Raw genomic sequence first — 14,605 nt, forward strand, 5'->3', positions numbered from 1 at the left:
CGTGGTATGGTGTCTGCACAGGTAACTCATGAAAAAAGGCGCGAAACGATTGTCTGCCCTTGCTTTCACGGAGGGAGGGAGGGAACGGGGGCCTGATGACACGTACCCAGAACCACCCGCGACAATGTTTTAGCCCCATCAGAGTGCTCCATTGTGAGTGCTCTGGACAGCACTCTCAGATGCCCGATTGTTTGCCATTGCTCTGACGCTGGGAGGGGCACTTACAGGGTTGGCTTCAGGGAGCTAAAATCAACAAAGGGGGTGGCTTTACATCAAGGAGTATTTCAGGCAGGACTTTACGGAGGGTTCCAATAAGAAATGGTGCACCTAAGTTATTGTCGTTATTGGAACAAGACGGTTAGCCTGGCCTCTGATTGATACATGGCTAGATTTACCTCGCTGCACCTTCTCTGTAAGTGACTGCAGTGTGATCTAGAAGAATGAGTCCCCTAGACAGGGGAGGGGGGGAAGCAAATCTGGTCTATTTCTTGTTTTGATCCACTCCATCTATCTTTTACATCTTTGGCTGGCAGCAGACGGTGCAGAAGGACTGCATGCCATCCACATCTCATGGCTGCTCGGCAGAAGATGGTACAGTACGACTGCTAGCAGTCCGTATCGCCTGCCCGCTCACCATAAGACGGTTCAATAGGACTGACTGCAGGACTAAAGAGAATGACCTGCTCAAGTCACTCCAAATTTAGTCCCTGCGCCCATGTCTGCCCAGGCGCTCCTGATCGACCTCACAGAGGCGACCAGGAGCACCTCAGACATGACGATGACGGCTACCAGTCGTACTGTACCGTCTGCTGCCACAAGGCAAGGGGTTGCTGCTACTGTGTAGCAATGCCGTACCGCGTCTGCCAGCACCCAGGAGACATAGGGTGACGGTTACCTGAGCGGGCTCCATGCTTGCCGTGGTATGGCGTCTGCACAGGTAACTCAGGAAAAAAGGCGCGAAATGATTGTCTGCCCTTGCTTTCACGGGGGGAGGGAGGGAACGGGGGCCTGACGATATGTACCCAGAACCACCCGCGACAATGTTTTAGCCCCATCAGGCATTGGGATCTCAACCCAGAATTCCAATGGGCAGCGGAGACTGCGGGAACTGTGGGATAGCTACCCACAGTGCAACGCTCCGGAAGTCGACGCTTGCCTCGGTACTGTGGAAGTGCTCCGCCGAGTTAATGCACTTAATGCACTTAGAGCATTTTCTGTGGGGACACACACACTCGAATATATAAAACCGATTTCTAAAAAACCAACTTCTATAAATTCGACCTAATTTCGTAGTGTAGACATACCCTAAGGTGCCACAAGTCCTCCTTTTCTTCTTGCGAATACAGACTAACACGGCTGTTCCTCTGAAAACAGTTATTAATCAGTGACCCCTTAAAAAAATTCTACTGGGCATTTTGTTTTCAGTGCCTGGCTTGGGGATGTAAGTGTTTCGGTGGTTGCTGCTTGCTTTCAGAGGTTGTGGGGAAGGGCTTGTAGAAAGGATTTCCCAAGAAGAAAGCCTCCTTCCATCCCCAGTGCATCTTTGTGTAGCCCTCCTCTGTCGCTTGTTTCCCATGGCAAGAAGTGTCTAGTTCAGAAAGCATCAGCCCCGAGCCCTTTGATCTTTTCTTTCTCTAGAGAAAAAGATTAAAAAGAGACAAGAAGTTAAGGATTTGCAAGGGGGCCTGGAACATGAATAGCTAATTTGACGGTGGTGGTCATCCCCTCCCCCCGCATCATTCTTCCTGTGTGATCAGAGAGACAGTGGGGTGTGGGAAGGGCACCAGGGAGGCCTATTGGTGCATCACCAGGAGGGTTGGGGGAGAAAATGGGGGCAGGGGCGTGAGGGCTATAGTGGTGAGCCCTTCTAAAGGAACAATGACTCCAAGCTTCTCCATTGTTAGGCGGCCTTTTACAGAGAGTGCCATGAATACAGGTAATAAATTATTTTGCCATTGAGAGAGCTATCCAAACCTGACTTCACCCTGCCCTAAACTAGGCCGTGGTATGCCTGAGTCCTATCAGTTGCATAGCAATGAATTTGTTTTCATCTGGATAGTTAATCTCCAATTCACTTGGCAGTTTATCTTACCCCTGGAAAAGAGAATAATGCAGCTCTATTGTGCTGAAGTCCATCTGTAATCATTAGCTAGGAAAGCACTTCTTTTCTGTGCACACCAGAGATGAGGAGGATGGTTATAAGATATCATGCTTCTGAACCACATAGTTATTGGTTCGAGGCTTTCACCACGGCTTTGCTTAGTCTTTGATTTGGGGGAATTTATCATTTGCTTCCTCAGAGTCTGCAAACGCCGTCTAACAATATCCCTTCTGAAGGTTGAGTCATTAAATATTGGCACAAGAGGTTAGAACCTTGCTTAATATGTTCCCGATATAATTAGCAAATACAGAGTGATTTAGCTAGTGCACGATAACATTAGAATAAATGGGAGTGCAAAATGTTGAAATGGGGCAGCAACGGGGAGAGGAGGATTAATGCTGCATGAGAAGTGTGGGTCAGGATAACAGAAGGCGTGACCCATTTCAGGAGGTGAGCCAGAGCAGAATGTTCTACTTCTAACAGGAGGGTGGGTGAGGAAAGAATGACCAGGGGTGCAGAGGACAGAGTTAAGGATGAGAATTCTTTGAATTATACTTTAAATCCCGACTTTAATTCCCATGATCAGTGTATGTCTATGTCTGATTTGGGTTGTGCATAAGCCAAGGAAAGCCACTCTGGCTGCAGTGTCCTTCTGCTTTTACGTGGAGTGGATAAAAATTTTAGAAAGTCCTCCTGGCTTTTTGTTTCCTCCAACACCAACATGAACAAATCGTGTCTGGACGACTTAGTTCTGTCAGCCCCAAGCATTCAGAATTAATGAGTCAGGCACAGACAATCAGGAGATTGGCATAAAAAATCAGGAGATTTTAAAAATAATGTTTTTGAGCCTTTAGAGATCATATTGTCAAGCTATTATCCAGAACCACAAAGGCTAGAAACTGGCTGTTTTTTAAATGAAAGCTGAGAGTATCATATAAGCACATTACTTTAGGAGCTGGAACTTTAAGAAAAACACCAAATATTGTGAGACTTGCATTATAGTCACAAGAGTTGAGGCTCTCTGATTACATCTCTCACTGCCATAGTCCGGCAGGCCTGCAGCGTGAAGGTCATGTGAAGGCTCATTCTGTTCAGGGCAGAGCAGCTTTCGCTCCCAGCTTCAGATCTATCTCAGTCAAGGACTTTTGTAAAGTACCCACATAGTCTTCTCTACAGTGGTGGCCTGAGCAGTGGGAGAGGGCTGCCCCAACTACAAGCCTCTTGGACAGTGGGCTCTGGCCAATTTGGGAGCTGCAGCAGAAATCTGCCACAGGGCGGCGAAAGCCTGGAGCCCTGGCAAAAGCCACGGGGTGGGCAGGGGAAACCCTAGCACCCCGACCCCTATCCCTGGCAGAAGCGCAGGGCGGCAGAGGAAGCCCCAGAGCCTGGACCCCCCACTGCAGCCCCAGGACTGGAGGACCTCTCGCTCCCTACTGGGGCCTCACGGCTGGAGGAGCTCTCACTCCCCTCTGTGGCCTCAAGGCCATGGTAGGGGGACAGAGCTTCTCCGATCTTGGCACTGCAGTGGTGGGGGGCAGAAAGGAGCAAACAGAAGGTGAGGCCTCAGTATGGGGGCGGAATGGGGCAGGACCATGAGTGAAACGGGGGCTGGGCTGCAGGGGAAAGGGGTAGAAATAGGGGTGGGGCCGCAGGGGAAGGGGCAGAACAGTGTGGGGTTGTGGGTGGAACAGGGGTGGGGCTGCAGGTGGAAGGGGTGAAACGGGCAGGGCTGCAGGCCAAAGGGGCGGAATGGGAGCAGGACCGAAGATGGAAGGGGAGGAATGGCAGTGGGTCTGTAGACTGAAGGGTGGGGAGGGGCCACGGTTCTGGTGACGGGCCCCCCAACTTGTTCTGGCCCAAGGCCCTAGGAGACCTTAATCTGCTTCTGCTGTTGGAGATCATATTTTCGGTTGCTTATAATTTGCCAGACTTCAGTCATTTGGGTGGAAATTTTCTATTCCAAGGGTGTGCTTTAGTTCAATTTTCAGTAACGTTTCAACCAAATCAGGTCAACTGTTTCCAAGAACAGAGGCTAGGGAATAATATGTTGTTTTCCAGTATTTAAAAATAAAAAGTGTGACCTTTTGTTTGAGAAGTTCTAGTACCCCCAGGCTTTGGAGCAGGACTTGATATTTGATAGGTGCTGTGCATTTTGCTGTTTCTGTGAAAATCTGCCCTACTTTGGGACTCTGACAGGGATCCAGAGGGGGAGATTAAGGCTATTGGTTGGTCAAAGAGAGTGGGATGGGGTGAGAAGCCTGAAAAGAGGAACAAGATAGGGAAGGTGTTACCTAGGGAGGTGGTAGAATCTCCTTCCTTAGAGGTTTTTAAGGTCAGGCTTGACAAAGCCCTGGCCGGGATGATTTAACTGGGAATTGGTCCTGCTTCGAGCAGGGGGTTGGACTAGATGACCTTCTGGGGTCCCTTCCAACCCTGATATTCTATGATTCTATGATTCTAAGGTGAATGAGACTGGGGGCCATGTGTAGGGAAGAGACAGGAGTGGGACAGGGATAGGTTGGCAGCAACAAGGCAGAAGGGGTTAAGCTTCTGGGGAACAAGCTGAAGCAGGAATCCAAGATTCCTGAGTGTCATAATTCCTCTGCTGTCAGCAAATGCTTGTGAAACCTCCTGGCAAAGTGTGTATCTCATCCCCTTGTGTTGCTGGTCCACATAGAGGATGACAAACTATTACTGCTCTAAATTATTCCATTAAATCAATGGCAGCGGTCTGTGCAGTGGATCTACAGGGTCCAGCCCTGCTGATGACCCATGTGGATGTCAGAGTGATGCCACATGATGGAATTTCTGGGGTTTTTTTCCCTTTAAAAAAAAATTTAGGAAATTATACACAAAAAAACACATTCAAAGAAAATTATTCATTATGTAATTAAAGACTGTCATAATGCATATGCACAAGGGGGTTGAAATATGGTTGTACGGGTAACCTTCATTCTGGCATTTCCTAACTCCTGCATGTTTGACTTTGCAATTGTAATAATGTTTTCAGTGTAGTTTTGTGTGTGTAATTTCTCTAGATAGCTTCTGAGCATGAGAGCTATAGGCAACTTCTTTTGGTGGAATGAGTGTTGGGCTGGCAGAGCTGCTCTGCGTGTCAATATGCACATTGCCAGAGCAGTTTAATACAGTATTTAACATGCTGAATGATGTCTGAGATACCAGCTTCTTCTGACAGAATGTACCTTCTGTTCTTCTCAGTGTCTCCTAGCCATCCCCGCCCGCAAAAATGTTCAGCAATTGGCTAAGGTGACACCCTGCCCTGGAACAGCTGACTGTGAATAAATAACCTGTCCCTAACCCCATGGTGTTTAAGTGGATCGCTCTTGTCCACAGTCTATTACTTCAGGTTTCTTCCCATTTCAGGGCCTGGCCCAGTGGTCACAGTCCCTTGTTATTCACCTTCTCTTTCCAGTAGGAGGTGGCCTGATAATTTAGCTGCTAGTTGATTGTTTCTTTGAGGCCTGTGAAAGCAGCAGCATAAACCAGTTGAGAGTATCCTTTCCACTTTTAAATACCCTGGGGCGTTCACCCTTAGTGGCCCGTCTCATTGACCATCCATAAAAGGTGGGAGCCCAAAATGCCACTGACAATGCAAAGTGAGGGCAGGTTGCAGAGGACGGGAATGCCCTCTGCGTACAGCACTGTGCACTCTATCAGGAACTGTGGGTCTTGAACCCAGGTCCCTAGGACTCTTAAGAGCTAGGAAGCCCCAATCTGACACGCAGTGGTGTGCTAACAGTTCCTAGGGCGGAAGCTGAATCCCAACAGAGGACTTCGGTCCTGGAACCTGATTGGCAGAATCCTGAGAGTCCTTAGTGGTCCACAGCTTATATATAAACCCATCACAGGAACAAGAAGCTGCTCATACAGCTGGGATTCACTCTGTTCTGAACTGTGTGCTTCCCACTCCCGTGGCTTGGCTTCCTGGCATCCCAACCCAGCTTGACTCCTGGCGTCTGACTTGTGGTTCTGATCTCCAGTTTGTCTCCTGCCTCTGACCCCCTGACTCTGCTTACCGATTTGTGGTTCTGCTCTCAAGTTTGTCTCCTGCTTCTGATCTCCCAGTATCCTGACCCAGCCAACTCTTGATTCCCATCCCATGACGGTGGGCCCCAGTTCTGATGACTGGGTCCAGCTGCCCCTGACCCAGCTGTGACACACTCACACCACACTGCTTTGAAAAGCAAACCACAGGGTTGCCACTGCTGGCCTTGTGTCAGTGTCAAACTTACCAGGTAACCAGCATCCTGGCTTCCAGTTCAGGGAGCAAATCATAGAATCATAGGACTGGAAGGGACCTCGAGAGGTCATTTAGTCCAGTGGTTTTCAAACTGTGGGTCACAACCCAGTACTGGATATCGGAATGGAAGGCACTGGTTCGCGGCGGCTCTGGTAAGCACCGCTGACTGGGACGTTAAAAGTCCTGTCGGCGGTGCTGCCCAGTTAAGGCAGGCTAGTTCCTACCTGTTCTAACACCGCGCTGTGCCCCGGAAGCGACCAGCAGCAGGTCTGGCTATTAGGCGGGGGGCATGGGGCTTCGCATGCTGCCCCTGCCCTGAGCCCTGCTCAAACCCAGAGCCCCCTCCTGCATCCCAAACCCCTCATCCCCGGCCCCACCCCAGAGCCTACACCCCCACCCCAGAGCCCTGGCCCCTCCTGCACCCCCAATCCTCTGCCCCAGCCCTGAGCCCCTCCCACACCCCAAACCCTTCATCCCCAGCGCCATTGGTCACAGACATCAACAATTTTCTTCAGAAAAAAAGTCTGAAAGCCACTGATCTAGTCCAGTCCCTTGCACTCAGTATTATCAAGTTACCTTAATTAAAACGAAAAACCCTACAGCACAGAGGACTGTGAAATACTACTTGGGTTTAGCTGAGGTTTGGAAGAAGAGAAGTTAGAGTCGCTGAATGAAATCCTGCCATGGCCCCCCTACTGTTAGGATTATTTTAAATTTGGTGTGGCTGTTGGCTAGGCTGGGATTTTACTGGCATCAGTAATAAGGAGCACTTTCCCATGGCTGGTGTTCCCCGGGCTAAGTGGTAATGCAAGTAACAGCTGTAGCTCAGTCAAGGTTGAGTAATGCTTTTATCCCGTCACCATTCCAAGACACAGGTCCCCCTCTGCCCTCAGGACCAAGGTCAGAGTTCACTAACAAGTGTCATGGGGATTGGAGCAATCTCCTTGCAGCCGGCTCTGGAATGTCATTCACCCATCTCTGCCATTTGACCGGGGGTGATTCGAGAAGTTGCCACTGCCACTCTTGGGCTTCTGCTCCCAAAGAGTTAGAGGCAAACAAACAAAACCTCCCAAGAAATAATAATATGGGGGAGGAGGGGAGAAGCAGAGCGGATTTATTAAAGGGAGAGGAAACAAACATCATGAATTGGATCCTGTTTGTTAAAGATACAGGGTAGATGAGAAGCAGTGGTATGGGTCCAAAGGGTGGCCCTGCTAGACTTCCCATCAAGCAGCTTGTGATCCTCATCATCGCTTATGATTATTCACATTCAGAGAAATGCCAGTGTTTTGTAGGTTGTTATTATTATCTCTGTACTGACTGCATGGTGAGGGACTTTCATCCCTCTATGTGCTATTCACTGATGCCAGCTCTGCATGTATGCACTAGTACAGGGGTGGGCAAACTACGGCCCGGGGACCACATCTGGCCCTCCAGAAGTTTTAATCTGACCCTCAAGCTCCAGCTGGGGATGGGGGTCTGGAGCTTGCCCTACTCCAGCGCTCCAGCCGGGGAGCAGGGTCGGGGACTTGCCCCGCTCTGTGCAGCTCCTGGAAGCAGCAGCATGTCCCCCCTCCAGCTCCTACATGTAGGGTCAGCCAGGGAGTTCCGTGCGCTGCCCCAAGCGCCGCCCCCACAGCTCCCATTGGTTGGGACCTGTGTCCAATGGGAGCTGCAGGGGCAGTGCTTGCAGATGGGTGAGTGCACAGAGCTGCCTGGCCACGCCTCTGCACAGGAGCTGGAGGCGGGACATGCCGCTGCTTCTGGGAGCTGCTTGAGGTAATCGCCGCCCAGAGCCTGCACCCCTGACCCCCTCCTGCGCCCCAACCCCCTGCCCCAGCTCTGATCCCCCTCCCACCCTCTGAACCCCTCAGTCCCAGCCTGGAGCACCCTCCTGCACCCCCAACCCCTCATCCCCAGCCCCACCCTGAGCCTGCACCCCCCCAGCCAGAGCCCTCATGCCCTCCTGCACCCCAACCCCCAATTTCGTGAACATTCATTGCCCGCCATACAATTTCCATACCCTAATGTGGCCCTCGGGCCAAGAAGTTTGCCCACCCCTGCACTAGTAGGAGTTTGGGAACATAGAATTGCCAAACCATGTCACTCCAATGAGCCATGACGTCCAGCAGCCTGCCTCCAACATCACCAGTAGCAAGTGCTCCAAAGGAAGGTTCACAACAGCCCCCTAAGAGAAAATGATGTGGAATAGAAGGTAATTTCTTCCTTGCTCCTGCCAGTTCTCATAGACTTTAAGGTCAGAAGGGACCGTTATGATCATCTAGTCTGACCTCCTGCACAACGCAGGCCACAGAATCTCACCCACCCACTCCTGCAATAAACCTCTCACCTATGTCTGAGCTATGGAAGTCCTCAAATCATGATTTAAAGACTTCAAGGTACAGAGAATCCTCCAGCAAGTGACCCGTGCCCACGCTGCAGGGGAAGGTGAAAAACCCCCAGGGCTTCTGCCAATCTGCCCTGGAGGAAAATTCCTTCCCGACCCCAAATATGGTGATCAGCTGAACCCTAAGCATGTGGGCAAGACTCACCAGCCGGATACCCAGGAAAGAATTATTTGTAGTAACTCAGATCCCACCCCATCTAACCTCCCATCACAGGTCATTGGGCCTGTTTACCACAAATAGTCAAAGATCAATTAACCATGTTATCCCATCATACCATCTCCTCCACAAATTTACCACGCTTAATCTTGAAGCCAGATATGTCTTTTGCCCCCATTGCTTCCCTTGGAAGGCTATTCCAGAACTTCACTCCTCTGATGGTTAGAAACCTTCGTCTAATTTCAAGTCTAAACTTCCTGGTGGCCAGTTTATATCCATTTGTTCTTGTGTCCATATTGGTACTGAGCTTAAATAATTCCTCTCCCTCCCTGGTATTTATCCCTCTGATATATTTATAGAGAGCAATCATATCTCCCCTCAGCCTTCTTTTGGTTAGGCTAAACAAGCCAAGCTCCTTGAGTCTCCTTTCATAAGACAGGTTTTCCATTCTTCGGATCATCTAGTAGTCCTTCTCTGTACCTGTTCCAGTTTGAATTCATCCTTCTTAAACATGGGAGACCAGAACTGCACACAGTATTCCAGGTGAGGTCTCACCAGTGCCTTGTATAACAGTACTAACACCTCCTTATCTTTACTGGAAATACCTCGCCTGATGCATCCCAAGACTGCATTAGCTTTTTTCACAGCCATTTCACATTGGCAGCTCATAGTCATCCTGTGGTCAACCAATACTCCAAGGTCCTTCTCCTCCTCCATTACTTCAAATTGATGCGTCCCCAGCTCATAACTGAAATTCTTGTTATTAATCCCTAAATGCATGACCTTACACTTCTCACTATTACATTTCATCCTATTCCTATTACTCCAGTTTATAAGGTCATCCAGATCCTCCTGTATGACGTCCCGGTCCTTCTCTGTATTGGCAATACCTCCCAGCTTCGTGTCATCTGCAAACTTTATTAGCACATTCCCACTTTTTGTACCAAGGTCAGTAATAAAAAGATTAAATAAGATTGGTCTCTAAACCGATCCCTGAGGAACTCCACTGGTAACCTCCCTCCAGTCTGACAGTTCACCTTTCAGTAGGACCCACTGTAGTCTCCCCTTTAACCAGTTCCTTATCCACCTTTCAATTTTCATATTAATCCCCATCTTTTCCAATTTAACTAATAATTTCCCATGTGACACTGTATCAGATGCCTTACTGAAATCGAGGTAAATTAGACCCACTGCATTTCCTTTGTCTACAAAATCTGTTACTTTCTCAAAGAAGGAGATCAGGTTGGTTTGGCACGATCTACCTTTTGTAAAGCCATATTGTATTTTTCCCAATTACCATTGACCTCAATGTCATCAACTACTTTCCCCTTCAAAATTTTTTCCAAGACCTTGCATACTACAGATGTCAAGCTAACAGGCCTGTAGTTACCCGGATCACTTTTTTTTCCTTTCTTAAAAATAGGAACTGTGTTAGCAATTCTCCAATCATACAGTACAACCCCTGAGTTTACAGATTCATTAAGAATTCTTGCTAACGGGCTTGCAATTTCATGTGCCAGTTCCTTTAATATTCTCAGATGGAGATTATCTGGGCCCCCCAATTTAGTTCCATTAAGCTGTTTGAGTTTTGCTTCTACCTCAGATATGGCCATATCTACCTCCATACCCTCATTCCCATTTGTCATGGTACCATTATCCCTAAACTTCTCATTAGCCTCATTAAAGACCGAGGCAAAGTATTTGTTTAGATATTGGGCCATGACTAGATTATCCTTAACCTCCACTCCATCCTCCCTGTTTAGCAGTCCCTCCTCTTCTTTCCTTTTTTTCTTCTTATTTATATGGCTATAGAACCTTTTACTATTGGTTTTAATTCCCTTTGCCAGGTTCAACTCTACTTGACTTTTAGCCTTTCTCATTTTATCCCTACATGTTCTCAATAAGGTAGCTTTCCTTGCTGATCCCTCCCATCTTCCACTCCCTGAATGCTTTCGGCTTTTTCTTAATCACCTCTCTGAGATGGTTGCTCATCCAGCTTGGTCTACAACTCCTGCCTATGAATTTTTTCCCCTTTCTTGGAATGCAGGCTTCCGATAGCTTCTGCAACATTGACTTGAAGTACTTCCAGGCCTCCTCCGCCTTTAGATCCACAAGTGCTTCAGTCCAGTCCACTTCCCTAACTAATTTCCTTAATTTTTGAAAGTCAGCCCTTTTGAAATCAAAAACCCTAGTTGCAGATTTATTTTTGTTTATCCTTCCGTTCAGTTTGAATTGAATTAGGTCATGATCAGTTGAACCAAGGTTGTCCCCTACAACCATTTCTTCTATGAGGTCCTCACTACTCACCAAAACCAAATCTAAAATGGCATCCCCTCTTGTTGGCTTAGCAACTACTTGGTGAAGGAATCCATCAGCTATCACTTCCAGGAAAATCTGAACCCTATTATTATTCCTAGCACTTGTCCTCCAGTCTATATCTGGGAAGTTAAAGTCTCCCATGATCACACAATTCCCATTAGTATTTACTTCATTAAAAACATTAAAGAGGTCTCTATCCATATCCAGATTGGATCCTGGAGATCTATAGCCCACCCCAAGCACTATCCCAGGGGAGGGTCTAGTAGCTTTCTTCCCAAATGCAATTTTTGCCCAGACAGACTCTGTCATATCCATTCCATCGCTTCTTATTTCTTTACATTCTACCTCATCATTGATATACAATGCGACTCCACCACCTTTGCCTTTATTTCTGTCTTTCCTAAACAGCACAGACCCTTCAATCCCTGTAGCCCAGTCCTGACGACTATTCCGCCCTGTTTCCGTTCTCCCTAGAATACCTGGTTTCCCTTCCTGCACCAGTAGCTCTAGTTCCTCCATTTTGTTACCTCGGCTCCTCGCACTGGGGTACAAACATCTTCATTTTTGCTGTTTGGCCTCACTCACTTTCTTCACCCAATTAGGCCCGGTCATTCTACCGCCAGTATCACCTATTAGACTGGGATCCACGCTGCCCTATCTCCTTATGTCCATTCTCCTACCCAGAGCTGTATCCTTTCTTACTTCATTTTCTTCCCTCTCAATGTTAAAATCTGGCCTGGAGATTACCTGGACATCTCCCAACCATCTGCTGATTGGCTTCTGCATAAGGGCTTAAAAGTGGAGCAGACTTTGCTTGTTGGCTCCTAGGGCTGCATCTGTACTCAGATGTTTCTGAAAACTCCACTGTGGAGGAAGCCCTGGAGCAGCCCAAGTAAATGGGTGGCAGGGGCAGGAGGGGGCTATTTGGTTAAACCAAACTGTCAAAGGGGACATAAACAGAGATGGGATACTCCTGATCAGGACAATGTGGAGGGTCAAATGTGGGTTTAGAAAAATCCCATGAAATAACACTTTGGGGTTTATTTTTTTCAGGCTAAAACTCTCGTTTTCAAATTGAAGATGGGGGTTGTGCAGGGGGAGGGGCAGGTTTCAGGTTTTGAAGTTAATAATTTCTCCAGGTTCAGTTTTTACTAAAATGAGTTGACAAGCATTGTCACATCAGTGCCTCAGCAAGGGCCCTGAGCTCAGTGGTAGTTCTGAGGTTTTACTCCATGGGAGCGGATTCAAACCCCAAGCAGATTTTGTCACCTCGCTTTCTTCAAGGTCTTCACTAATTATTAACAGTGTTTACACACAGCTTGGGGGCAGTTGGGGGCTGGCAGCTCCTTATGGGCAAAAGCAACAGAAACATCCTTAGGCACTTATGTTTTTGTCAGTGGCAGCAGGCTCTCCAGTTGTAGAACCAGTGCCATGTGCACTCTGGCTGATGGCCACCACTGGTAAGTTGAGCCATCGGCCTGCTAGTTGGCCATTGGTGATGCAGCAGCATCAGGGAAGATGGCATCCAGCCACACAGGGAAAACTTTCACTATCAGGGAGAGATTAATATTGATATGTGGATTCAGGCGATATATCTCTTAATTTTTTTTAAAAAAGGGGAAAGGGACAAATCCTTCATTAACATACCAATTAATAACCTCACTCTGCAAGATGCTAAACACCATCAGTTCCCAGTGATTTCACTGGGAGTTGGGTGCTCAACACTTTTTGGGATTGGGCCTTCAAATTGTAAACTCCTCAGAACAGAGACTGTGATTAGCACCAAGCCATTACGTAGAAAGGAGATGTTGCTTCTGGTTGAGCAAGGTTACAGGGCTGAACCCAGGGTACACAGCAAATCCGGCTGTGAAGTATAATATGGAAACTAAATTCTGCTGTTATCACTGTGCTAACTTGATTGTTGCCTTCTGTCTGATAGCTTTGTATTCTGTACCTCTGTAACTATGTCAAATTTATGGTGTGCCTTTTTGCATAAAGACAGTAGTCCCCATTTACTAGTGTAACCATCTCTACTGAAGAGTCCAAGTAGAAGTTATCATTTATGCAGAACAGTGGCGTAACTATTCCCAGTTGTTACACATTTTCATTGTGATGCTGGGAGCTGCTAGTCAGTGAGAGTGCTGTTTTGTCTCAAGTAATTTGTTCCTTCTTGCAGAGTATAGATGCTGGGTCACAATTCCTTTACCTTTGCTGGACTCTCATTGCTGTATGAGCCAAGTATCAGTTCTGCTTCCTGCTGCAGTGGGATTAATGTGATGTCACCTGAGCCAACAAGCTATGAGAAGTACGTGAGTTATTCACATACAGAATGAGCCCAGCTCTCCAAGGCTCTGTGGCTTGATTTCCAAGGCTGTGCTAAAAGCTTCCAAAACATTCCCTTTCCTACATTATGGGGAGCAAGGGTATGGTTTCTATAGGAATCATCCACTAGGATTGACCATCATTCCTTCCTTTTACAGTCGATCATTAAGTTACTTTATATAGACAGTATCAGAGGGGGAGCCGTGTTAGTCTGGATCTGTAAAAGCGGCAAAGAGTCCTGTGGCACCTTATAGACTAACAGACGTATTGGAGCATAAGCTTTCTAGGGTGACTACCCACTTTGTCGGATGCAAGTGACATAGACAAAAGCACTATTAATTATATATGCAGGAGGCATCTTATAGAAGATCGACCCTTTCACACAGAATAAAACGTGAAGAGGCCTATTTTGTATTCACGTATTCAGTTCAAAAGAATTTCTCTGAGATGGTTTATTTTTCGCTTTTTGTGTTCAATCAGCATCCACTATTAGTGGTTCCAGCTTTGCACCTGAGGTCAAAGGGTGACTGAACTCTTGCCAGCGTGGCTCAGACAGTGTGGAATTTGCTCTGCTTGGAGCATCCAGGCACTTTAAAAAATAAAGTGGTTTTAGTTATTGTTAATTAGTTGTTTCTTGCTAGCTCAGCTTTCTAATTACATTTACTTTTCACTGCATTGCGCACTCATTTCACTGGTTTCTTCCTGTGCTTGTTTTCATTGCATTTCTCCACACATTTTGAATTGGTGCACCATAAATGCATTATTTTAATTGACTATTTAAGATCCCACATCAGTGACAATAGGCTTTGAAAATTACCAAAAAAAGAATAAACAAGATATTTCAGTTTCTCCTTTCTTTACCTACCAGGACGTGGCTTGTGATGCCATTTTCTGGATAGCTTAGCTAATGCCAAGAATCATTTTTAGGTCTATGCGTGTTTGTACGGTATATTCTGTTACTGATTTAGGATCTTAAATCTTTATTGTCACATTAGTAAATGTCCCTTTTCATTTAGACATACAGTAATATTGCATCCA

At 47.2% G+C, this 14,605-nt stretch overlaps 1 protein-coding gene across 9 annotated transcripts in view; it reads left to right on the top strand.

Moving 5' to 3' along the window:
- EXD3 (exonuclease 3'-5' domain containing 3) overlaps nt 1–14,605 on the top strand; it is a 573,707-nt gene that overhangs the window by 311,905 nt on the left and 247,197 nt on the right. The window contains exon 20 of one of the 9 annotated variants that reach the window (XM_073314583.1): nt 13,422–13,496. The exons of the other annotated variants lie outside the window; for them this stretch is intronic. Coding sequence (XP_073170684.1) covers nt 13,422–13,478 — 57 coding nt within the window. The 3' untranslated portion in view covers nt 13,479–13,496. Of the gene's footprint in view, nt 1–13,421; nt 13,497–14,605 lie in introns of those variants that run through there. 9 annotated transcript variants of the gene reach the window in all.

Source organism: Lepidochelys kempii, chromosome 16, assembly GCF_965140285.1.
Source record: "Lepidochelys kempii isolate rLepKem1 chromosome 16, rLepKem1.hap1, whole genome shotgun sequence".
NCBI classification, from domain to species: domain Eukaryota; kingdom Metazoa; phylum Chordata; order Testudines; family Cheloniidae; genus Lepidochelys; species Lepidochelys kempii.